This window comes from Nylanderia fulva, unplaced genomic scaffold (assembly GCF_048542155.1).
Source record: "Nylanderia fulva isolate GAGA-0341 unplaced genomic scaffold, ASM4854215v1 Scaffold133, whole genome shotgun sequence".
Classification (NCBI taxonomy): Eukaryota; Metazoa; Arthropoda; class Insecta; order Hymenoptera; family Formicidae; genus Nylanderia; species Nylanderia fulva.
Genome location: NW_028189548.1, coordinates 253,275 through 279,729, shown reverse-complemented (window position 1 = coordinate 279,729; position 26,455 = coordinate 253,275). Strand labels below are relative to the sequence as shown.

Here is a 26,455-nt window from a genome sequence, read left to right as displayed (position 1 = left end):
TTAGTGGCAATAGAATATCACAAAGATACTGTATTTTTCCCGCTAATACATACTTTGGATTTATGTAGCAAATTAAACACATAGTTAAACGCCAAACAGATCACACACATAAGTATCTTATTTTATATTATAATATCTTTATATAATAATATCTTATTTTATATTAAAAATAAAATCTCGACGGCAATCGGAGCCTGTGCGGATGACATGCACAAATTAATAAATTAAAATGAGATCTCAAATCAAACTCATTTATTAAATTCTAAACGTTTCGACCCACTTCGGGTCTTCTTCAGTAGCTGCAAAATACAAAGAAACAATAATAAAAGATAATCGGTATAATCAGAAAATTATAAAACTCGTATACATACAATCCGCAAATAAATTAAATATCATTCTCCTCCCTATTCAAACCGTCCGGCCGTCGGAGTGTCTCCCTAACGGTGACCATCGTCAGGAAGGAAGCAGAGCAGTGACTCCCTTACTAACACTAATCAACATAGTATAAATTAAACGTAGAAAAATCCACAAGAATTATAAATTAAAAACCGGGAAGAACACTCACCCCGACAGCAAAAACAGAGAGAAGACGATGCTACACGTGACACATCACTTTAACGACTGTGCGGTATTCTACTTCGACACAGTCGATACATATACACGCAAAAAACAAATATAAAAATAAAATATGAAAATAAAAATAAAAACAACTAAAACTTATCAGCACTCATGTCAAAGGTCTAACATAAAATCCGGTTATGTATAATCACAAAGCTAGATTTTGGTAAATTTTTCTATTAACAGATCAAAATTCTCGTTTAATTTATCGGTGTCGCTATGTAAATTTAAACTGTTCCTCTGACGTTTTATGTGTTTTATTTTTTATTATCATTATTATATAACAGTAATATTTCAAACTTTTTATAATTAAAAATTATTATAATTATGTAAATAAACATTAAGTAACTTTTTTAAATTGCTTTAAATAAACCAAAAAACTTAAACATTTTGTAATTTATAGTAATAAAATATATTTCTTACTAAAATTGCATCATGTATGTATAATAAAAATAAAGATTCATCTTATAATAAATCAAAATTTTTCATTAATATTACCATTATTTACTTAAACAGTAGCGACAATAATTAAATTCCATCACTATTTTCGGTTGTTTTTTCCTCTATATTTTCATCGTAAATGTTACCACCTTCAAGAATTCTCATCACATTGTTATCATATTCATTATCATTAGCTTCTTCAGAATTTTTATTTTGTTTACTAAAAATAATTATAAATAATTACAAATAAATATGTATGTGTACTTTTAAAAATTATATTTCCAAATTATATTTTTAAATTCCTACTTACTTCTATTGCTTTTGAAGCTGCTTGTTTCGGCTAACACTGTTTTTAAGAATTCGTTTCAAAAAAGCAATGTTATCATCAATCGTATAACGTAAGTCGGCTAAGTGTAAAATTTTATAAATTGCTTCAATTATTTGATTGTACTTGAAAAAAGCAATTTTGTTATTTTTTTCTTCTTTCTTTTTTGTAGACCCAGTCCATGAACACTGAGTTAACAGTAGTCTTTCAAATAGTCGATCCACCAATAAATATGCTATTTTATTTCCATCCTTCTGACCAGTAGTGCCTCCAATTTCACTCATCACTTTTATCTAAAACATTAGTATTAGAGTATTAATATTTATTTATATCAGTATATTAGTTATATTATTTATATCAGTATATTAGTTATATTAGTATTTATTTATATATTATTTAGTATTTATTTATACAATTGTTTAATAATAATTTGAGAACTGATGCGCCGGTTGTAAGCCGGCGCGTTCTCTACCCAACGTTTTTTATATTGCGAGATGATGTCCCAGCCGTGAGGCCGCTCCTCTGATTGCAGGATGCAACGAAGGATAGATAAACCCGTGTGGAATATCCACACGGAATAATTATTATGTTCCGCTCCTTGTAGTAAAGGATTTATTATTGCGGCGTCCAAGTGTACCGCTCGTCTGAGTACAAAAAGGTTGTTGTTGATACACGCGCAGGTTTATGTATATTTTCGCCGAGAAGTAAGTACAGAGAAGTGTTGAGAAGTAAGTACAGAGAAGTGTTGAGAAGTGACTCGGAGAAGCGTTTGCTTCTCTATTTATATTTTAGGGCTATCCCCACGTATTTTTATCAGCGAATCGCATAAGACCATATTTTCGACTAATATTTATATCTTACGATTGGCTATCTTCTGATCGTCGTTGTAAGTACGAAACATCCCGCCCCCCTTGAAGGTCCTGTCTTCAAATTAAGCGCCGTAACTAGTCGATTTATGAAATTTATGTCGTAATGACGATTTTCGTTATAGAGCCTCGTTCAACAATTAACAATGGGAACGTGTCAAGCGGCGTGATATAAATTCAGATACGCAACAAGCACATGCAATGAAAGAAGTGCTTGATTAAAAGAAAACGAAACGGCTTTGCAATGACAAAAAACGCAACGCTAAACGATATAAAATAATAATAAAATAAATATAGTGCGCATTTTACAATAATAATAAAAAATAAAAGTAAAAGAAAGAAACGGAACGCAACGTTAAAAGACATATAAATATATAAAAAAAATAAATAAAAGAGCGCGCATCGTGTCACATGCATGACAAACACAATATAGAAGAACGCGCGTACAAAATAATTTAATTGATCGTAGGCTTGTCCGTGTCATTTATTGGCAATATCGCCAATTTTGTCAGGGGCCTTGTAACCTGTCCTCGTGCCGTCTTTAGCGTGGCCGTTCGGACAACCCCATCAGCGCCCGGATGTACTCGTTCAACTCGGCCTAATAACCACTGCAATGGCCCCAGTCCTGGCTGCTGAATTAATACCAGCTGACCAATTTTTAGTTGCTGTCCTTGGCTGGCCTTCCATTTCCTCCGCTCGATGAGAGTGTGCAGATATTCGGTACTCCAGCGTTTCCAAAAATGCTGGCGCATTTGTTCCACGCGCTGCCAGCGCAACAGTCGTCCCGGATTCTCCTCTGCTAAATCTGTAACTGGGAAGCTATTAAGCGCTGCACCAATTAAAAAGTGACCCGGAGTTATACAGTTGAGATCGTTTGGATCCTCGCTCAGCGCTGTTAATGGTCGCGAATTTAGTACGGCCTCTATCTCGCACAGGACCGTCTGCATTTCCTCAAAAGTGAGGTTCGCGTTTCCGACCACGCGATTTAGATGTATTTTCGCGGATTTCACCGCTGCTTCCCATAGCCCCCCGAAATGTGGGGCATGGGGCGGTATAAACTTCCAAACGAACTCGTTCCGCCGCGCGAACTGACGTACGTTTTCCTGCCCTTCAGGGCTACTGACTACCTCGTATATTTCTCTAATTTGCCTATTGGCTCCGACAAATGTCGTGCCATTGTCGGAGTACACGCACGCCGGCCTGCCTCTTCACGACATAAATCTTTTAAACGCCCCCAAGAAGGCGTCCGCCGTGAGATCGCTTACGACCTCCAAATGTACAGCCTTGGTCGCGAAGCACACGAGAACGGCGATGTAAGCCTTCAGCATCCTGGCGTTGCGCCGCTTGGATTCTTTTATAAATATCGGGCCGGCATAGTCCACGCCCGTATGCGTGAATGGCCTTGATACGTTTACCCGTGGCCCAGACAAATCCGCCATCACCGCCTGAGATGCTGCCGGCCCACACCTGAAGCACGCTACGCATTCGTGTACCACTTTGCGAACCGCTGAACGCGCAGCCAAGGGCCAATAGCGCTGACGCACTGCGCATATCGTGGCCTGCAGTCCCGCGTGCAAGCTCCTAACGTGCTCTCCTCGAATAATTAGCGTTGTAAGAGCGTGGCTTTTCGGCAGCAGCATGGGGTGCACCGCATCCGGCGGCAACGCCGCCCTCCTTATTCTACCTCCAACGCGAATGACGCCACACTCGTCCATAAACGGTGACAATGATAATATGCGACTCCCGCCGTCGATGCTCCGGCCCTCGCCCAAACTGCGATATTCCCCCGAGAACGACCCGCGCTGCACACAACGCACCACGACTTGCATGGCCGCGGTCATCTCCCGATGCGATATCGATGACCCGATCTCCTCAGCCCGTCGCGCACGACCGAATCTCAAACAATATGATATTATTCGCAGTATTTTCTCCAGGCTCGAAAATCTCTCCAATAAACCCGAGACTATCGGTCGATCTCCGACCGCCACGGCAGCGATCACTCTTTTCTGCTCGGGCAGTTCTCCCGATATCTCGATGTTTCTAATCGGCCAATGTCCCTCGTTAAGTCGAAGGTACGCCGGTCCTTCCCACCATAGACCAGACACAGCCAGAGCCGCCAAGTCCGCGCCACGCGATAATATATCGGCCGGGTTGTCCGCGGACGGCACGTGTCGCCAATCCGCGCCCTCGGTCAAGCGCTGTATCTCCCCGACTCGATTCGCGACGAACGCGCTCCATTTTCGCGACGAAGACTGAATCCATTGTAATGTAATGGTGGAGTCCGACCACAGAACCACCCCCGCGGCGGGAAGTCCGACCGACTCTCGGACCTTTTCTATCAATTTTGCCAACAGTAGCGCCGCGCTCAGCTCTAAGCGCGGTAATGATATTGCCCTCATAGGCGCGACTTCGCGATCTTGAGACCAACAACCGCACTCGGCATTCTCCGGAATTGTACGCTCTTACGTACACGCACGCACCATAGGCGCGCTCGCTCGCGTCGCAAAAGCCGTGCAGCTGCACACCCCCGGCATCGATCACGCGGCCCACAAAACGCGGCACGCGTAACTCGCCGAGATTCGTCAATTGCTGCTTTACTCCCAGCCAACGCGTATGTATGTCCTGCGGCAGCGACTCATCCCATCCGACCTGTGTTTACCATGTGTCTTGCAAAATTAATTTTGCTACTACCGTCAATGGCCCCAGTAGCCCCAACGGATCGAAAAGGCTCGCGATTTCTGATAAAATCGTTCGCTTGGTTATGTAATTGGCAGGCGATCCGCTTTCATAATCGAATTTAAAACTATCTATAACGGGATCCCACGCAATTCCCAGGATCTTAGAGCTCGAGTCCCCGCCCAGAGACACGCTCGCATCCGTCGCGCCCTCCACGTCTTCAATAATTCTCGGCAGTTTGATGCCCACCTTGCCGAGCTCGAACTTTCCGCGCTTCAGTAGCGCAACCGTCTCCTCGCGTACGCGCCTCACTTCCGACAGGGTGTTAGCGCCGGTGAGCAGGTCGTCGAACGTAAAAATCCCGGAGCACGCATCCCGACCCGATCGCGAATTTGTCCGCATGTTTTTGTGCCAGGTGCTGAAGGCACCTGGTGGCCAGGAACGACGCCGAACTCGTACCGTACGTGACCGTTAGCAATTCGTATTCGCCGATCGGCGCTCCCGAGTCCTCTCGCCACACTATCCTGTGCAGATGCGTCTGCGATTCATGCAGCAGTATCTGACGATACATTTTGATTATGTCCGCCACGAAGACATACACGAATGTTCAAAACCGCATTAATATTGTTATTAATTCTTGTTGAATCACCGGACCTATTCGTAAAGCCTCATTGAGCGAAACTCCCGTGCTGGTTTTGCACGAGGCATCGAAAACCACGCGTAACTTCGCGCATGGACCGGTCCCCTTTATTACTCCGTGATGCGGCAGATATACAGGTTTGCCCCCGATCGACCTTGCAGGTGCGACTCTCATGTGCCCCAACGATTGATATTCGCGTAAGAAATTCGCGTAGGAGCGCTTCAAACCCGGGTCGCGGTTGAGCCGCTTCTCGAGCGCAAGAAAACGCTTTATCGCTGTTTCGCGCGATTCGCCGAGCCGTTGAAATATGTCCTCCTTTAGCGGCAATTTCACGATATATCGGCCTTCATCGTTCGTCGACACGTTCGTCATGAAGTGACTTTCGCAAGCCTGCTCGTCGCGGGTATAACCGTTAGAATCCGCTAATTCCTCGATCCTCCAAAATTGATCAACTCGTTCGTGGAGCTGCGCGTTATTAATCGTCGCGTGTAACGCACGCAATTTGGCGCTCGATCGTGAGGTGCCCCCACCCGTACGCCCGGCCAAAATCCAGCCTAGACGTGTTTTTTGTAAAAGAGGGTGCTCGGATGTCGCATGAATTTGGCCCACACACGCCAGCCGCCAAAATAAGTCGATTCCGATCAATAAATCAATGTCGGAAGATACATTAAATTTCGGGTCCGCTAGATCGATGCCGGGCGGCAGCCTGAAGGCCTGACGCCTCAGCGTGTTCGCCGGAACTCTATCCGCGATTCGGTCGGTGACAACGCAGTCCAGCTCGGCCTCGAACGAACTCAGTCGCGACCGGAGTCTGACTCGCGCCATCCGATTTAAGACGGACGTCGATCCGAATATGCCCGATATTGACAATTCCGTAGGCAATGTTTTTAATCTCAACTTCGCCACGAATTTATTTGAAAATAAAATTCGCCTGTGCTCCTGCATCCAGCAAGGCACGGCATGACATTCCGCGAACCGTCCGCGCCGTAAACGTAAACAACCGCTGTTGACAGTAAGGGCTCCGCGCCGTCACTCCCCGACCGCGCCGTGCGCGACCACGACGGCAGGGTCGCCCGTGATCGGAGTCGAACCGTCCGCCGCTGAGCCGGCGGCCCGCGAATTCTCAATTCCCCTTCCCTGGTTTGAGAGATGTAGCAGAGTGTTATGCTTCAACTTGCATGTCCTGCAGCCGCTCGACGAGCACTCGGCCGCCACGTGATCACGGCTACGCAAGCAATTTAGACAGAGTTTTCGACCGCGCACCTCACCTATGCGCCGATTTACCGGAAGCGCTAGGAATCCCTTGCAAAAGTATATCAAATGCGCACCCCCGCAATAAGTGCATCTTCCCCCCTCGACCGTCGCATGCAGCGCGCGCCGTCCCGAAGTCGATCGCGCCCGCGAACGAATGTCGGAGCGCTCGGAAGCGCTTGATCCCCCCCCCAGCCGACTCCTCCAAAATCTGACTGCGATGGGCGAGAAAATCAACTAATTCTTTAAATGCGGGCAACTCCGAGCCCCCCAGGGAGGAATGCCACTCCCTAGATGTTACGTGATCTAATTTGGACGTAATTATATGTATTAGCAACGCGTCCCATTTGTCGGCGTTGCAGTCCAATGCAGTTAACGCGCGCACGTGTGCCGCCGCACCGTCCGCCAGCTGCCGAATGCCACTCGCGCTTTCTTTCGTAATCGCCGTTAAATCGAATATCGCTTTTATGTGTGTCTGCACGATTACACGCTTATTATTATAACGCTCTTTTAAAATATTCCACGCAAGGTCGTAATTGTTATTTGATATCTCTAATGTTTTGACGACGTCGAGAGCTGTACCCGTCAACGACGCCCGTAAATATTGAAATTTTTGTATGTCAGATAATGTTTTGTTATTATGTATGACCGAAATAAAAGTGTCATGGAACGGGAACCATTCCTCGTACTTTCCGGAAAAAGACGGTAAATTTAATTTTGGTAAACGGACGTATGTTGCGGCTTCGCTCTCGGATCGCGCTGATACTGGGGTGGAGGCCCGCGGACTATTTTGACCGCTGTCATTTCGCAATAATCGCCGCATTCTCGCGCACAACGAATATACGTTGTCTTCGAACACGACTCTGTCCTCTATTTCGGCCTCGTCTATTGCCTCTAATTGCGACTGCACCTTGCAGTAATCTTCCCATATTGGGTCTAAGCGCGCGCGCCTTACTTCCAATTGCGCTCGTGCATCGTCATCTACCGCGTTCACGCTATTCACGAACGTTTCTATCCGCGTGCACGAACCCTTTATTATTCCGCGCCTTCTTTTTCAGCGCCGCTATCTCTGATGCCGTCACATTTGACGTCGACGCACTCGCGCTACTTGTACCCGGGCTACGGTCGATCGGCATTTTTTTTTCTTTTTTCGGTTTACAAACAATTTATAATGACCGACGCGAATCAAGTATTTGCAAATAAATAAATAAATAGGTCACTTTCGCAGCGCAAAAAATACAATTGGTGCAGGCTTAAGTACCGCTTACCCAGTTACGTGTCCTCTTCTCTGCCTGGCGCCACGTCCGCCCCTCGAGGTGCCGCTCCGACGAATATCGTCTCTCCCTGCGTGCAGCTCGGCAGGCCCGGTCACCGTCCTTCAAACTGGCTGTCGTCCTAGTACGTAGGCCGACACCCTAGCCGTGGATCCGCACTCAGACTTGAGTCGGTTTCGTCTCCTCCGAGACGTCCGACGCCTCCGGAAATTAATCCGGCTCGAAGGACCAAAATGTTTAATAATAATTTGAGAACTGATGCGCCGGTTGTAAGCCGGCGCGTTCTCTACCCAACGTTTTTTATATTGCGAGATGATGTCCCAGCCGTGAGGCCGCTCCTCTGATTGCAGGATGCAACGAAGGATAGATAAACCCGTGTGGAATATCCACACGGAATAATTATTATGTTCCGCTCCTTGTAGTAAAGGATTTATTATAGCGGCGTCCAAGTATACCGCTCGTCTGAGTACAAAAGGTTGTTGTCGATACACGCGCAGGTTTATGTATATTTTCGCCGAGAAGTAAGTACAGAGAATTGTTGAGAAGTGACTCGGAGAAGCGTTTGCTTCTCTATTTATATTTTGGGGCTATCCCCACGTATTTTTATCAGCGAATCGCGTAAGACCATATTTTCGACTAATACTTATATTTTACGATTGGCTATCTTATGATCGTCGTTGTAAGTACGAAACAACAATATTGAAAGTATAGAAACTTACAAATGCCAATTTGAATTCTTCATTGCACAGTTTTTTTTCTAAATTATTAATATCCGATTCTCTATTGCTAGTGGTTTTATTTGTTGTATATCTCTTTCGAGGTTTTCGTTTTTTAATGCATTATTTTCGGATTTCTCAATGATGTTGCTTTGATTTTTAATCAAAAGATCGATTAATTTATCAAATTTGACATGTAGCGCAGATATTTCTCGATGAATATAATTATTCAAATTTTCCAGATTTGAATTTATTGTGTTTAATTTTTCTTCTACTGAAAAAGAAAACATTTAAAAATGTGTTATATAATATTAAATAGATAATAATATTTTTATATATATAGATATAATATGAAAATTAAAATTATAAATACATAAATATTTAATCACTTACTTTCAACAACGTCTAACAATTTCGGAGAATTATTCATGGTCAATGTAGAAATTCCATTATCCTTAATTAAAGTTGCATTTATAAATTCTAATGCAGTTTCCGAATCTTGTAAATTTTGTGGAATTTGTACAGAGATTGGAATATTATCACTGTGATTAATTTCTACATTTTTAGTTAGTTCAGTGTCTACGTTGTTATTTATTATATTATTGTTTGTCATTAAATTATTAAAATCAATATTCCTCTTCTGTGAAGACTGTGTCTGTTTTGAAGAATTCTGTGCTAAATAACTGTAAACAAATATTGTTTCAAGTAAATTTTAGATATTTGATATTCAAAATCTTTTCAAAAATATACGTGAGTGCTTTAAGAAGTAACAGTAAATAATTTTTTTATATATTGGATTCAATTAAAAATTACAAATATAATATGTCATTGTTCTACATAATCATCTTCTTTTTCAATGTAATTTTTTGCAAGTACGTTTTGAAAGATTTGAGAATGATGTTGAGATCAAAGGAGTGATGCATTCCTGACTAAAGGCACAATGAAAAACTTTTTTTAAACAGAATAAAGCAGTTAGCACAATGTTATAAAAATTGCATTGAAAAAGATGATTACATAAAACAATGACGCATTATTTGAAATCTTTAATTGAATTAAATATATCAAAAAAATTATTTGCTGTTATTTTTTGAAGCACTCACCCGTATATTGAACGAATATTTCATTTGAAGGTACAGTTTTATCTACATATTAACCCATATTGCAAATAATTTTTAACATATATTTACTTACCTTTCTTCGTCCTCGGTATCGTCAAATCGACTTAAAAATTTTTCTACTTTAATAGCAGCTTGAAACGTATCAAAATTTTTTCTTTTTACAATGCATTTTTGTTTCGACCAATTATTAAAATCGGGTAAAACACTATCATCTCTCCTAAGGTTTAATCCTTTTCGTCCTGGTGGCCAATATAAAATTTCGTTTTTTTTTCAACTTTCGGGCACAACACACAAGTTTTTTTCACCATCTTCAATAGTTTCAACAATGATAAACATTTTTATTTTTTAATACAGACAGCACGGTCAAATTTTAAGTTAAGGTAGATCACTATTTGGAAAGTTTATGCGCGCGTGCGAACTACAGCCAAATTACAGCTAAAATAGCTGTAATCTGGCTGTAATTTGTATGTCATAGCAAAGTTTATGCGCGCGTGTTAATTACAGCCAGATTACAGCTAAAATAGCTGTAATCTGGCTATAATTTGTATGTTATAGCAAAGAGTAACATGACTTTCAATTTTATGTTAAATTTAGTATGTATCAGCGATGGTCAGCGGACCCATGCGTTCACTTATTGCGAATCTAAACTTATTACTTAAGGATAGTATATAATTCTGTAATCACAGTATTTGTATGAATTTGTGTCTGCATTACTAGTATACTTATATGTAAGTTATAAATTGTAATTATTTGCAATAATTAATTAATTTTTTTTAATCTAAGCTTTTGAAGCAAAGGTTTCGGGTTGTCATAAGTTCAATCCCAGTTAAAGCAAAAAAAAATTTTTTAATATTTTTTTAACCTTTTTTACGGAATGTTAAAATTAAAATTTAACTTTTATTGAATATTAATTATCCATTATTTGTATTGCTTGAATATTAATTATCCGTTATTTGTATTGCTTACTCCGATTGCTGTAATGTAGCTATGACAACGTCTTTACATCAAAATAGCTGTGCAACCGTATGACTGTGACAATGTCTTTACAGCAAAATAGCTGTGCAACCATATGACTGTGATGACGTCTTTACAGCAAAATAGCTGTGCAACCATATAGCTGTGACATCATTTTCAAAGCTTAAAAATGTTGTCCCACTTTTGCTGTTACAACTTTCTCAAAACGTCATAATGATGTTGTCGCAGTAGCTGTGGTAGACAAAAATGCTGCAGTTTAAGCTACGACAACGTTATCGCAGATGTTTTAAAGCTTCATGTGTTACTTGGGGCGTGTGTATTATGTGATTATTTTTGGTACATTAGTTGTTGGTGTATTTCTATTTGTAAATTACGTATCAGTCTAATAGATAGTCTATGTTGAGCCACCAGTATTTAGCGTTTCTTCGATGCTTATCCTGTATATCTCTATTTGGGAGGTCCATACCGTAGCGTAGATTAATATTGTCATTTAAGCAGTTTACGTTCGGTGGATATTCTATTTTTTTAATGTTTTTATGTCTGGGTATGTGATAAATGGTAGGAATGTTATTTATATCTTGTATGTAGCCTTTGGCGTCCAAGTATGGGAAAGCTTCAGGAGGGATAAAGCCCGAGGTGAGTGTTTTGGCATGGTATTCTGGGTGTGGGTATAATGCGCTGAAGATTAGACTGTTTTGACTAATATGTGTTACGTTTGCAAAGTGGTCTCTGGTGAGTTTTATTATAAAATTATCTATTCGAGGTATGTTCGCTTTGTCATATATTGTTTTGTTGCTGTAATACTTGCAGTATTCAAGCTCTGGGTTTTTAAACATTCTTAGGCAAATTCTTAAGCATTTGCGTTCAAATAATCTAATTTTTTCCATTTGCGAAGCACTAATGTTGTACCATATAGGACATCCATAAGTGATAATAGGTCTGATTAGTAATAAGTAGCATATTATTTTAATTTTTTTGTTTAATATTTTTGAATAAAAGAGCCTTTTATATTTAAAGAAAGCTGTTTTTGCTTTTGTTAGTTGAGTCTCGATATGAATGTTAAATTTTAGTTTTTCGTCTAAGTAAACTCCTAAATATCTTACATATTTTTTATGTGGTATAATTTCATTTTTCTCTTTTAAGGCAAATGTTTTATAGACTCTTCTGACATTTTTGTTTGCGTAGTTTAGATTTTGTCTAAATAAGATAGTTTCACATTTGTTTATGTTTATTTTTAATTTCCAAGATTTGTAATATGTATTTATTCTTTCAAGTGCGTCTTGTAATTTGCTTTGTGTTCGTGATGGCCATGTGTCCTCGTGATAGATTATTAGATCGTCTGCGAACGCGATTGATTTTATAGGGCAAATCGAGTTAATGTTGCAGAATTTTAGTACGTAACATGTGTATAAATTAAAGAGAATGGGTGAATTTACTGTTCCTTGCTGTAGTCCGTTTGTTGTAGTGAATTCGATTGAAGAAATAGATGTTCCTGTGGCTGTCACAAAAGATCTATTCGATGTCATATTCCAGATTAGTTCTATCATATGTTCAGGGAAACTATTTTGGTTAAGTTTGACGATGAGCCCGGATAGCCAAACTGAGTCAAACGCTTTTTCTAAGTCTATAAGACAAGCTCCTATGCACTTCTTATCATTTAAGGCCCAACAGATGTCTGAGGTAAGTTTATTAATAGCATGTAATGTGGAGTATTTGGATCTGAAGCCAGCTTGGTTTTCTGGTAAGATGTTTTTTTCCGAACATACTGCTAGTATCGCATCGTTTATTATCATTTCGTATACTTTACTTATGTTCGGGAGTAGACTTATGGGCCTATAGTTTAAAGGGTTTGTATTTTCTTTATTTTTGTTCAGAATTGGTACTACTATGGCTTTTTTCCAGTGTGGTGGGAAATATCTATAATTTAGTAAATTGTTAAAGAGAATCGCGTAAGCTCGTATTATAGTTGGTGGTAAATGTTTAAGTACTATATTCGGTATTTTATCTATACCTGCTGATTTCTTATGATTAAGATGTTTAAATTTTTTTTTAGGGAGAGAACTCTGGTGAAATAGTTTTCCAGGTCCTTTTTTGATGATGGATTATCTGAGGTGTTGTTTTCATCAAAAGTGCATATTACTTTGTTATTGTTACGTTTTATTTCCATTACTTTAATAAACTCGCGTGCTTTACGTTCTATTACTTCTTCGAATCGAGTGTTACTTGCTTTATTATCATTATTTATGTTTGCAAAGAAAGCTCCAATTATATTAAGTTTATCTTCTGTATTATTAATTATGATTTCCTTATTTTCGTTTAGCAGTGTGTTTTTGGGGTTTACATTGTATTTATTTAATATTTGTTTATTTTTATTGAGATGAAATATTTTCATTGTGTCTTGTTTACGCCCGAATGAGGTGTTTGTCATGAGGGCAAATTGGCATATTATTCGCGAGGAGCGCTATTGCCGCCGGTAAGCGCTCGATGCTTCGTCTTGTACCGCAGAGGCAGTCTCTATTGTGCTCTCGATATCCGTGTATCGAGGATTTTGTCAAGTCACATTCCACGAGTTATATACTGTGCTCAATAAACTTGTTTCTTTCTTTTTCTTTTTCACTTATTACGCTTTGTCTTATTCACTTTCCCGTCAGAGTTTCCACTCATGTTGTATTAATATTGCCAACATGGTAGCAGAGCGTGGTTCTCTGTAAAAGTGAATAATTGCGTGTAACCGTAGTGAAACGAGCAGTGCCATTTCACGAGTTTCTTCGCTTTCTCGAGTTTCATTGTCGCGTCGCCATCAGTGAATCGGACAACCGGAAACGTGGAATCGATGTTCCACGGTATCGAGAAATTGAGCGGGGCCGAGAACTGGTGTACGTGGAAATTCGCAGTCCGCAATTTACTGCGAGGTACGGACAATGCATACGAGGTATGCATCGGTCAAGTGACTAAACCGGAGACATTGAGACAGAATGCTAATACGATAGACCAAGCGACATATAGTGACGCACTCAAGACGTGGGACAAGGCTGACCGCGCGGCAAGCCAAATCCTCATCAAAACACTCGAGCCGAAGGTCATAGCATTACTGGTGTCATGCGATACTGCGCGAGACATGTGGATGAAGCTCCACGCGACGTTCGAACAGAAGACGAAACAATCAGCACACACAGTGCAGTCGGAATTCTTCAATTTCCGCATGTGTGCTGGCGACAACATGGAGCACATCACAAAGTTTGAAAATGTCGTTTATCGCATGAGACAATTAAGTGTTGCTCCGGATGAGGCATCGCAAGTAGTGAAACTGGTGGATACTCTCCCAGACAGTTTCGATGGTCTTCGCCAAGCATGGTGGGCAAGACAGGAAGAACAGCAGACATATTCAAATTTGGTTGAGCTCTTGACTTCCGATGAGCGCAGTCGTAACGACCGGAAACAGCGTAACGACGAGTTGGTGGCGCTCGTTGCGGCCACTACCGCTAAAGCTAAAGAGGAAAACTCAACGAAGGGCGCTACTGGGCAGCAACGGAAGTCTGCGAAGAAAAGTGGGCGTGGCCCGCGGTGCTACAAATGTAATGGTTTCGGCCACATTAGTAAAAATTGCTCCACACAGGCAAAGAAGAGCAATACGAGCGAAAAATCGAAAAGTGCTGTCACCGAAGCGTTAAATGCAGAAGTGCTTTGTGCGGGAAGTGAATGTGATTCGTGGGTGCTCGACTCCGGAGCATCGTATCACATGTCGCGACATCGCGAGTGGTTCACAAACTATAAACTGTTCGATACTCCAATCAAAGTGTATCTCGGAGATACTAAGGCTACTATGGACGCTGTTGGAGCAGGACGCATCGATTGTGAGGTGTCGATCGACGGGAAGTGGCTGCCGCGTCATCTTGAATACGTGCTACACGTGCCGTCGTCGCGGAGAAATTTATTTTCTCAATCTTCTGTACTCGACAAAGGAATGCAACTGAAATCTTCCGATCGAGAGTGCGAGTTTACAAAAAAGGGCAAGGCCATGGTGCGCGGTGTACGGAGCGGGCGCTTATTTAAAATGTTGTTGCGGGCCGTCCCGCAGAGTGAGGTGTGCGAGTCAAATGTCGCGGAGCCGCAGTCGCTGCAAATGTGGCATGAACGATTCGGGCACCAAAATAAGCAACACGTAAAACAGTTTTTAAAGGAACGCGGTGTTAGAGTACTTGATGATGACATTTTCTGTGCTGCATGTGTGCAAGGGAAGCAAAAACGGAGCAGTTTTAAGTCGCGACAGCAAAGAGCAACAACACGAGGTGACGTTATTCACGCCGATCTGTGTGGTCCCATGGAGGTGGATTCCTTGGGTGGGGCGAGATATTTTCTGTGCTTCACGTGTGACTTTACGAGACATCGCATCGTTGATTTTCTCAAGGAGAAATCAGAGGCAGCTGCGAAAATCGACGAAATGGTAAGATTAGTGTCTAATCTATGTGGTCGATCCGTGAAAGCGCTGCAATGCGACGGCGGACTAGAATTTAATAATTCTAAAGTAAAGTCGATTTTGAAGGCGCATGGCGTACAGTTAGTCATTACGAATCCATACACGCCAGAACAGAATGGATGCGCCAAGAGGACCAATCGGACTGTGGTGGAGTTGGCACGGACAATGATGTTGGCCCGAAACATGCCAAAGTTCCTGTGAGCAGAAGCAGTGAATACTGCTGTGCATGTTCTAAATCGTACGGGACCCAGTCAAGTCGTCGGCAAATCACCGTACGAGGCATTTACCGGGAAGAATGCTCGGCTCGAAAAACTTCACGCGTTCGGTGCCACGTGCTTCGTGCATGTTCCCAAGGAGAGACGAAAGAAGTGGGATTCCAAGGGACAGCGGGGCACGTTTGTCGGGTACAGCGACGACATCGACGGCTATCGCATCTACATACCGGGGGGCAAGAAAATCGTTCGCAGCAAGAGCGTTGTTTTCGAACCGGAGAAAGCAGGCACAGCGTTTGCCCTGTTTCCAGTGGAGGTGACAGTGGAGGATGTCGCTACTCAACGTGATCCGGAACGCAACGATGACTGGTTCGATGCCAACGATGCAACTGAGCAAGATGGTGACAAGACACTGAGTGAAGAATCTCTCCTTGAGTCACCAGGCATAAGTCCACCGAATCTGCGCGATAGAGCAACGATCAAAGCGCCTGATCGTTTTGTTCATGCTATGCTGACTGAGATTCAAGAGCCGATTAATTATCAAGGGGCTATCAGGTCAGCAGAGGCGCAGAAGTGGAAAGAGGCGATGAAAGAAGAGATGGAATCGTTGGAGGAGAACTCGACGTGGTCCTTGGTCAAGCTGCCAAAGGGTCGACGGACAATCTCCAATCGATGGGTGTTTCGAGTAAAGCGCGGTCCTGATGGCGAAGTATTGCGTCATAAAGCGCGACTGGTGTGTCGTGGCTTCAGCCAGAGAGAAGGAGTCGACTTTAACGAGACATTCAGCCCTGTCGCTCGTTTCGACACAATTCGAGCAGTGTTGAGCGTCGCGGCTGATGAAGGTCTCAAGTTGGCGCAGTTTGATATAAAAACTGCATTTTTAAATGGACTCCTGGAAGAGGAGATATACATGGATCAGCCAGAGGGATTCCAAGATGGCACAGATCGCGTCTGTAAGCTAGAGAAGAGTCTCTACGGACTCAAGCAGTCGCCGCGCTGCTGGAACAAGAAGTTCAAGGAGGTGCTACTACGCTTTGGACTCGGTAAAAGCCAGGCTGATCCCTGCCTGTATTATCGACGAGAGGAACGTCGAAAGCTGCTGGTTGTCTTATATGTTGATGATAGCCTAGTAGCAGCTTCGAACCAAGAAGACATCGACGCACTGCTGAAGTGCCTCAAGGAAAACTTCAAGGTTACCCACGAGCCGCTTGGGTATTTCTTGAGCGTAAACATTACGCGCAGAAGTGATGGCTCCATTTTTATCAATCAAAAGCTGTATGCCGAAGAAGTGCTGCAACGATTCCGCATGGCAGAGGCAAAACCAGTGTCAACGCCAATCGTGCAGTACCTGCAGGCGAATGAGGTTGAGAATCCGACATCAATTTCTGCACCGTATAGAGAGGCAATCGGTTGCCTCATGTATCTGGCTGTCGCCACGAGGCCTGACCTCGCATTCAGCGTAAGCTACATGTCGCAGTTTCTCGAGCAACCATCGGAGTTGCAGTGGACACTGGTGAAGAGGATCTTCAGGTACCTGAAGGGATCGACGGACAAGGGCATCGTCTACAGGGCAAATGAAGCAGGGTTGCTTCATGTCTACAGTGACGCCGACTACGCCAGCGATCCAGTGACAAGAAGATCTGTGAGCGGAAATGGTCAGCCTGTACAGTGGTGGTGCCGTATCATGGGCCAGTCAAAGGCAAAAGTGCGTGAGTCTGTCTACAACAGAGGCAGAGTATATCGCGGCGAGTGAGGCAGCTAAAGAAGTAGTCTGGCTGTCTCGCCTGTACGACGAAATTGTCGTACTGCAATCAGTGCCCAAGTTGTTCGTCGATAACGCAAGTGCGATAAAGCTGGTTAAAAACCCCGAGTTTCACAAGCGCACAAAGCACGTTGACGTGCGATACCACTTTGTGCGTGAAAAATTGAGCGAAAACCAGCTAGCGGTTGAGTTTGTTAGCAGTGAATACCAAGCAGCCGATGTGTTTACAAAGCCAATGTCTCGCATTAAATTCGACAGACTGTGTGTATTGATTGGTATGATAAATGAGTAATTATTCCGAAATTGGGTGCACGTATGATTGTTGTTAGTATGTACTACAGTTAGGCACCGATCTGAAGGTGACAAATGTATAGGCTATGCAAGCGGTTTGTATGTACGTGTGAGACGTCTGTCAAGCCTCTTAAATTAAATGTAAAATTTCAGGGGAAGTATTGAGATGAAATATTTTCATTGTGTCTTGTTTACGCCCGAATGAGGTGTTTGTCATGAGGGCAAATTGGCATATTATTCGCGAGGAGCGCTATTGCCGCCGGTAAGCGCTCGATGCTTCGTCTTGTACCGCAGAGGCAGTCTCTATTGTGCTCTCGATATCCGTGTATCGAGGATTTTGTCAAGTCACATTCCACGAGTTATATACTGTGCTCAATAAACTTGTTTCTTTCTTTTTCTTTTTTACTTATTACGCTTTGTCTTATTCACTTTCCCGTCAGAGTTTCCACTCATGTTGTATTAATATTGCCAACAATTTTCTTCTGTTTTGGAATCGTTTTGCGACTATCGCTCGCCTCGACTTATTGTCTGCGCGAGCGAGCACACAGCTGATCAACCAAAAAACTATATATAAACACGGCTTGTTATTGCCCGCGCTCTGACTTCGTGTTATTTCCCTTACTTTTCTCCGAAAACCGGCGGGTTCCTGCGATCCGACGGTCGATTCCGAGAGATTGAGCGTTCGGCCGTCTAAGCGACCACAAGTCTGTGAAATTCTAGCGAAACAGTTGTCGCTCTGTATTCTTCGAAAAGTGCGTCCGCCGAATACCGCTTAGTTTGCAGATTTTCGCGTTGTGGCGATTTTAACCCGCTTCCGTTGAGAGAAGGACGAGCGAAAGACTACTAGATCAGAAGAACGATACCATAGTTATTGCATAATTAATAAAATTAAAGGGAGTCTTCGACAACCAACCCGGCTATCGTTAATATTCCTGAACATTCCTTGCCCACCGATCGTTCAGTAAACGATTAAAACCACACATCTTCCGTGATTTTAAGTTGTGCTACTTCTGCTATGTTTTTTTTCGGAATATTGCGTTTATTTGCGGGAACATTGATGCTGAGTTGTTGACAGGGATATTGCGTATTTTTTTTCCCAGTATTTGTTAACCGAGCTCGCGAATTCTATTTTTAATCTGTTTTTGACGTCTAGTAAAAGTTTTTTTAGTATTCTAATCGCGTTTTCGTTGACATTAGGCCATTTTCTTTGTTGTCTATGTAATTGTGTTAATATATGGCTTTTAAATTTTTGTAGATTTGTGATATTTGAATTTAGGTAAGAGTCTACATTGTTTTTGGATTTTACTTTAGGAATTGCTTTTTTAATTCCTTCTTTTATGATATTATCTATTTTTTGTAAGTATTCTATTGTTTCTTGTATGGTTAGATTTTTATCATTTGGGATTTCTAATTTAAAATCGTGTTTTAATGTATTTGTGAATTTTTCCCATTTTGCTAATCTATAATTATATTTTTGGTTCTTAATATTCTTCGTGAATGGTATTTGAGTGTTACTTGGAAAAGAGACGTGAGCTAGGACTGCATTATGGTCGCTATTATATGGGATATTTGGTAACTTAAAGAAATCTACCGTATTATTGAAATCTATTCTCACGTCTGCTATAATTATGTCTAGATATGATTCTCCTAATGGATATGAGGGAAACTGTGTGCAGTACAATTTATTTCGGAATTGAAACTCATTATTTCCTAGCCATTTATTTAGAGATAATCCTCTGGGATTATTTTCTTTGTTAAGCCAGTTAGTGTGCTTGGCATTTAAATCACCTGTAATGATATAGTAATTTTCTTCTTTTTCTAATTGAAGCTGTTTGAATAAGTTGTCCAGTTCAGGGATAAACTCTTTTTGGTTACCACATGGTGCATATGTTGCTATTAAAAAGATGTGAGTATTGGTTTTTAGTTTTAGTTTTATGATAGTATTTTCTAAAAAGGGTTTGTTTTGAGGAGTGTGTATATTTATTCTTTTGTAATCTATGTTTCTTTTTATTATTATAGCTGTTCCGCCTCCTTGTCTATCGGTTCTGTCATTTCTTACTATGTTGTAGTCTTTAAAATTAACTATATGATTTTGTTTTAGTTTTGTTTCTGCGAGTAGAGCTACGTCCGGGTTATATTTCTTTAATATATATTTTAGCGAATATCTTTTCTGATTTGTTACTATAGAATTTACATTAATTGCGAGCAATTTAAGTTTGGGTAGATTTTTATTATTACGATTAAAGAATATAAGTATGCTGCCTTCTAAGCCGGGCAATAGAGCCAAGGAAACGAAACGAAAAATTAATTAAACGGAACTGTATCTCAATTTGAGATCCCAAAGTTCCATATATAAATTAATTTCGAAACTTACATATGGAGAAATAAGCGAGAAAAATATAGGTCCGAAAAGTCGCTGAAGCGGGAATCGAACCCGCGTCTTTCACTTTCCGGGCGACTGCTCTTACCAACTAAGCTATTCAGACCCTTTCGATCCCATATTTTTCATTTGCCTTTTAAGTAGATGTTAGTAAATACCGCCGTGATTAGCCCAGGCGTGAATAAACTCAGAAATAAATATTTTTATCGGCTCTCAATATAAAGAATATAAGTATGCTGCCTTCTAAGCCGGGCAATAGAGCCAAGGAAACGAAACGAAAAATTAATTAAACGGAACTGTATCTCAATTTGAGATCCCAAAGTTCCACATATAAATTAATTTTGAAACTTACATATGGAGAAATAAGCGAGAAAAATATAGGTCCGAAAAGTCGCTGAAGCGGGAATCGAACCCGCGTCTTTCACTTTCCGGGCGACTGCTCTTACCAACTAAGCTATTCAGACCCTTTCGATCCCATATTTTTCATTTGCCTTTTAAGTAGATGTTAGTAAATACCGCCGTGATTAGCCCAGGCGTGAATAAACTCAGAAATAAATATTTTTATCGGCTCTCAATATAAAGAATATAAGTATGCTGCCTTCTAAGCCGGGCAATAGAGCCAAGGAAACGAAACGAAAAATTAATTAAACGGAACTGTATCTCAATTTGAGATCCCAAAGTTCCACATATAAATTAATTTCGAAACTTACATATGGAGAAATAAGCGAGAAAAATATAGGTCCGAAAAGTCGCTGAAGCGGGAATCAAACCCGCGTCTTTCACTTTCCGGGCGACTGCTCTTACCAACTAAGCTATTCAGACCCTTTCGATCCCATATTTTTCATTTGCCTTTTAAGTAGATGTTAGTAAATACCGCCGTGATTAGCCCAGGCGTGAATAAACTCAGAAATAAATATTTTTATCGGCTCTCAATATAAAGAATATAAGTATGCTGCCTTCTAAGCCGGGCAATAGAGCCAAGGAAACGAAACGAAAAATTAATTAAACGGAACTGTATCTCAATTTGGTAAGAGCAGTCGCCCGGAAAGTGAAAGACGCGGGTTCGATTCCCGCTTCAGCGACTTTTCGGACCTATATTTTTCTCGCTTATTTCTCCATATGTAAGTTTCAAAATTAATTTATATGTGGAACTTTGGGATCTCAAATTGAGATACAGTTCCGTTTAATTAATTTTTCGTTTCGTTTCCTTGGCTCTATTGCCCGGCTTAGAAGGCAGCATACTTATATTCTTCATATTGAGAGCCGATAAAAATATTTATTTCTGAGTTTATTCACGCCTGGGCTAATCACGGCGGTATTTACTAACATCTACTTAAAAGGCAAATGAAAAATATGGGATCGAAAGGGTCTGAATAGCTTAGTTGGTAAGAGCAGTCGCCCGGAAAGTGAAAGACGCGGGTTCGATTCCCGCTTCAGCGACTTTTCGGACCTATATTTTTCTCGCTTATTTCTCCATATGTAAGTTTCGAAATTAATTTATATGTGGAACTTTGGGATCTCAAATTGAGATACAGTTCCGTTTAATTAATTTTTCGTTTCGTTTCCTTGGCTCTATTGCCCGGCTTAGAAGGCAGCATACTTATATTCTTTATATTGAGAGCCGATAAAAATATTTATTTCTGAGATTACGATTAAAGTTAGTCATTATTACTGTGAATAGAGTCAATAATGTTTAGTATATAATCTGTTTTTTTTCAGTTTTTTCAAATAGTTGTGTGAGATTATTTATTTGTTCCTGTTGTTTTTGCAAGATAGTCATTATTTGAGTTTTGAATGTGTTTATAAGCTCATTAATATCTGTCATAGGAGGTGTATGTATGGACGTGTTATCTTGGGGTAAGGAGGTGTGTTCTGGAGGTAAGGATGTTGTCGTATTGTTATTTTTAGTCATATCTGCAAAACTAATGTTTCTTGTTACGTAGTTATTCAAGTTTATTATTTTCTTTTCTCTTTTCTCTTGTAAATTCGTTTTTTTTTCTTGTGCTTTCTTTTTTAGTTCAAGTAGAATTGGGCATCCACGATAGGATGCTGGGTGGCCATGACTTTTGCAGTTTGCACAGTATAATTTAGTCTTATCTGTTGTGTTATTTGTAGATATATTACACTTTCCTGGTTCATGTGGGTCATTACATTTTACACATCTGTATTTAAGGTTACAATTGGATGCTGTATGTCCTAAGCGTTGGCATCTTTTACATTGCATGATTTCTTTATTTTTTAGTTTTTCCCATGATATTACATGATGGCATAGTCTATTTATTTTGCAAAGATTTTGTAATTTACTTCCTGCTTCCAACTGCACCAAAAATACAGATAGTGGGATGTTCTCGTTTATAGATCTTTTTGTTTGAAATGGTGTAACTTTAAGGAAACTTACATTTTCTGTATTTAATGATTTTAATTCATTTAAGATTGTCTGCGGATCGTATGAATAGTGCAGTCCTTTCAATAGGATCGATATAGTTTTATTTTCTTTTGGCGTAAAAGTGTAGAAGCAAGTGTGAACTGATTCTAATAGTTTTTTGGCTTTATGAAAATCTATTAGTGAGAACATCTGTAATATATGTTTATTGTTATTTATACGTTTAATTGAGAAATTTGCCTGTTTGATTTGACTGGATATAAGTCGTTCCGTGTCCTTTGGGTTTTGGTAAATAATGTTTAACGGTGGTGGTTTCCCTTCCTTCTTTTTGTATTGGTTTTTGTTTGCCTCTGGGGGTGATGTTGGTTTGAAGGGTCCTGGTCGGTTGTTCCTTTCTTCTTGTCCTTTGTTGATGCTTTGATCTTGGGTGTTAAGAGTTCTGGTATTTAAATTGAAGCCTTTATTTCGGTTTCTTAATTCTGTTATGATGTTGTCGAATGACTCTGTATCGGTTTCCATTTGATGGTTAGTAATGTCGATTAACGGTTCGTATTTATTTTTAGTTGACACATTATAGTTTATTGCATCGGCAATTCTAGAACTCATGTTGGCTTGTAATTGTGCTGCCTCTTCTTTATTTGATGTATTGTGAGTTGTGATATTTTTTATGGGCTGTGTGTTTTCTTTGTCTGTGTCGGATTGTTTGTTTTTCTTCATCTTGATCAATTCGAGATTTGGTGTGGGTTGCTGGTTTTTTCTTTTTTGTTTATTTAATAATTGTCGTTGTAATCTTTTTATCGTGACACTATTTATGTTTATTGCCTTATTATCCACTTTGTTGAGCTTACATGTAGTTTGTTTGCTCAGCGTTGTTAGTGAGGTTATGTTATTTATATCTATCGTATCGGGTTTTTTGGTGAAGATATTAATTTCTTCATCACTTATCGTATTTAGTATTTTCTTTGTATCTAATGACAGTTTCGTATCACTTTATACTGTCCTTTTTGGTATTATAAGTCTACTTCGTAAGTTATTGTTGACGCTAAATGCTCTCGATGACGAGAACTGACGAGAACTGACGAGAACTGGTGTGTTCAACGGGGTATGACTGTTGACAATGGTAAAATCTTTAATTACTGAAGAAATAGTCACTTGAAAATTTTAAGAGTATTGTAAATAAAATAGTTTCTTTATTGTCATTATAATTTAAATATACATACATTTGAAACAAAAAATAAATATTATTATTGGTAATAAGGAGATCCTAAAGCCGTCTGTTTTACCAATAAAACGCGAAATTAAGAATTTGACTATATATTAATCATTTTACTAACTATACATACCCCAGACAGCACAGAATTTTATGATAAAGATTCATAAATGTTTTATAAAAACCTTTTATTTAACATATTATTAAAATAGATTAAAATATTTAATATAATATATTTATGGTATGTATAAAGATAAATATTTATATAGATATATTATTTTGTAAATATTTTTTAACTAAATTGTTAGTTTTTTTTATTTATCGCTATGTGATGTATATCTTTCTCATATTTGATTTTCATTGTAAAAATTATATAAGACTGACAAAAACGGAAATTAATAAAATTAAAAGTCATAAAATTATTCATTTTATTTTTGAACTACATTCTACAATAGGGGTTGTATAGATTTACATGAGCCGTCTATTTTATTGATTTAATTAATATTGAATATTAAGAATTAAATATTAAATATTAATATTTAAAATATTAAAAATAATATTAAATATTAATATTGAGAGAATATTAAGAATAAATATTAAATATTAATATTAAAAATATTAAATATAAATATTATTAATATTAAATATTAAGAATAAATAGTAATTAATCCTATAAGAGTAAGTATATTATATTTAAGTTAGTTTTAGTAAGTAATATTTTTTTTAATATTAAGAATAAATATTGAGAATAAATATATATGTACTGATATTTTAAAAATTATAATATTATAAATATTAATACTAAATATATTAAAAATTATAATATCAAATATTATTAATATTGAATATTAAGAATAAATATTCAATATTAATATTGAATATTAATATTTAATATATATATATATTTATTTTTAATATTCAATGTATTAATATTAATATATTAATATTTAAAATAATTCTTAATATTTATATATTCTATATATAATTTTTAATATTCAATATTAATATAAATTTAGCATATATAAGATAGGCAATAAGAGCCAAATCGTGGATGACAGTGCGTTATCCTAAACGAAACTAAATTTTTTCGTTAGAATTAAATACCTTGTGCACAAGGCACCAAATTTTACTTGGACACGGCCAAGATATAAAATTGGAATAATCTCTACAAGAGATTTTTAATTCCATGTATCCCCTATTCCCCCTAAAGAAATAAATGCGAGAGAAAAATATAGATCCGAAAGTCAACTATTTAATATTTATTCTTAAGGGTCGGCAGGCGACATGGTGGAGACGCCTATCGGCCGGCCGGGAATTACGGATTCTTATTTTCCAGATATTAGCGAAAATATTGAATGAATCTTATTAAATTTAGGATATTCTTAATCAGTAAGCTCATTTGTAGTCCTCTAAAGAGCTATTTTATGAAAAAAAGATAAAAATAAAAATTTTTAATAAACTTGGGGGAATGCACAGCTAGGAACGGGTAAGGTTGGGTTAGCCGCGAGTCCGTATTTTATTTATTATAAATTTTTAAGAGCGAAAATGTAAAATCCGGCCTTTTAGAGGACTGCTTTATTATATAAAGAATATATTAAAAAAAAATTCACGAAGTTATGTCACTTATTTTATGAAATATCTGGACGATAAGATTCTCACTAGATTCATAAGGAGCAGGGGAAATTTCTGTGGTAACATGCTGACTGCTTGACAAGGAGAGAGCATCATTCCATCTTTGTCTCTCTTACATCGCATATGTAGTAGCGTCCATGTAGGTACAAACACTAATACGTGAGCACACGGATGCAAATATTGAGAGATAATGTTAGCAAAAAGGCTATCATATTATTTTTATTTTTTTGTATATGTATGCATATGTAAATAAAGAACAAAAATAAAAACTATTTTAAGATGACATTTTATAATTAATTTTCTATATGTATTTGCATTTTATTAATATGTATTACATTTTTGATATGTTTTTAATTTATAATTTATATAAACATAAGTATGAAATAAAAATTGAAATAGTTCTGAAAATAAGTATATTAATGATAAAATTATTCAAAACAATAAAAAAATTAAATTTAATATTTTTTAGTGTTTGTACCTACATGGACGCTACTACATATGCGATGTAAGAGAGACAAAGATGGAATGATGCTCTCTCCTTGTCAAGCAGTATTAAAAGCCATATTAAAAGCTCTAGCTTCATTCAATTAATAATCCAATATAATAATCAACAATTATTTTTATATAATATATAGTATTTTTAAATATTTTTAAATATTTAAAAATATTTTTTTTAAGATTAATTGAGGAAAAGAATATTTTAAATATAAAAAAATATTTTAAATATTCTTTTTCAATTAATTTTTAAAACAAATTTTTAAAAATATTTTTATATATTCAAATACTTATTATATTATATAAAAATTATTGTGAATTATACTCATTGGAGTAATAATTATTGATTGAAGCTTGTTATGGCACAAACTGAACATCTTGTACATTGTCTGTATAATATTTTACTTATTTATAAAATGTTTTTTATAAATAAATGAAATATTATATATATAATATATAAGATTATTGATGTTACATTGTATAACTCTCATTTCTTCCTCTCTGCTACATAAGTACTTATGACGTGAAAGAACTTACGAGTAACGTATGATGGCTCAATGCAAGAATATTTAATCACGTAAAAAACTTGAGTTCAAATATATCAATATCAATTTTTTTATAATATATTGGAATATAGAAAATCATAGAAATATATTTTTTATATAGGCGATAAACTTAAAAATTTGATATTGAAAATATTTTAATCATTTTAC

The 26,455-nt window shown here is 38.5% G+C and overlaps 1 protein-coding gene across 3 annotated transcripts; it reads right to left on the bottom strand.

Moving 5' to 3' along the window:
- On the bottom strand, positions 1–23,502 carry LOC146724424 (uncharacterized). Of its 3 annotated transcripts, none has more exons than XM_085479939.1 (7): positions 22,646–23,502; positions 9,999–10,233; positions 9,201–9,490; positions 8,811–9,081; positions 1,370–1,677; positions 1,117–1,279; positions 1–299 (listed from the first exon to the last, which is right to left on the bottom strand). In XM_085479939.1, exons 1-2 carry the CDS (start codon positions 23,120–23,122, stop codon positions 10,150–10,152), a joined length of 561 nt encoding a protein of 186 aa, XP_085336065.1. In that variant the 5' UTR covers positions 23,123–23,502; the 3' UTR covers positions 1–299; positions 1,117–1,279; positions 1,370–1,677; positions 8,811–9,081; positions 9,201–9,490; positions 9,999–10,149. The 3 variants fall into 3 exon arrangements, with proteins under 3 accessions (XP_085336065.1, XP_085336066.1, XP_085336064.1); XM_085479940.1 differs by having other exon boundaries at positions 9,999–10,164; XM_085479938.1 differs by lacking the exons at positions 8,811–9,081; positions 9,201–9,490; positions 9,999–10,233.
- Between the last annotated feature and the right edge of the window lie 2,953 nt (positions 23,503–26,455).

Bases quoted from the DNA above. Each gene is read 5' to 3' on its own strand.
- LOC146724424 (XM_085479938.1), bottom strand. From the start codon at position 23,122: ATGAAGAAAAACAAACAATCCGACACAGACAAAGAAAACACACAGCCC. The intron at 1,678-22,645 runs GCAAATTTCTCA...CTAATGTTTTAG, and splicing joins TATCCAGTCAAATCAAACAG to ATAAAAGTGATGAGTGAAAT.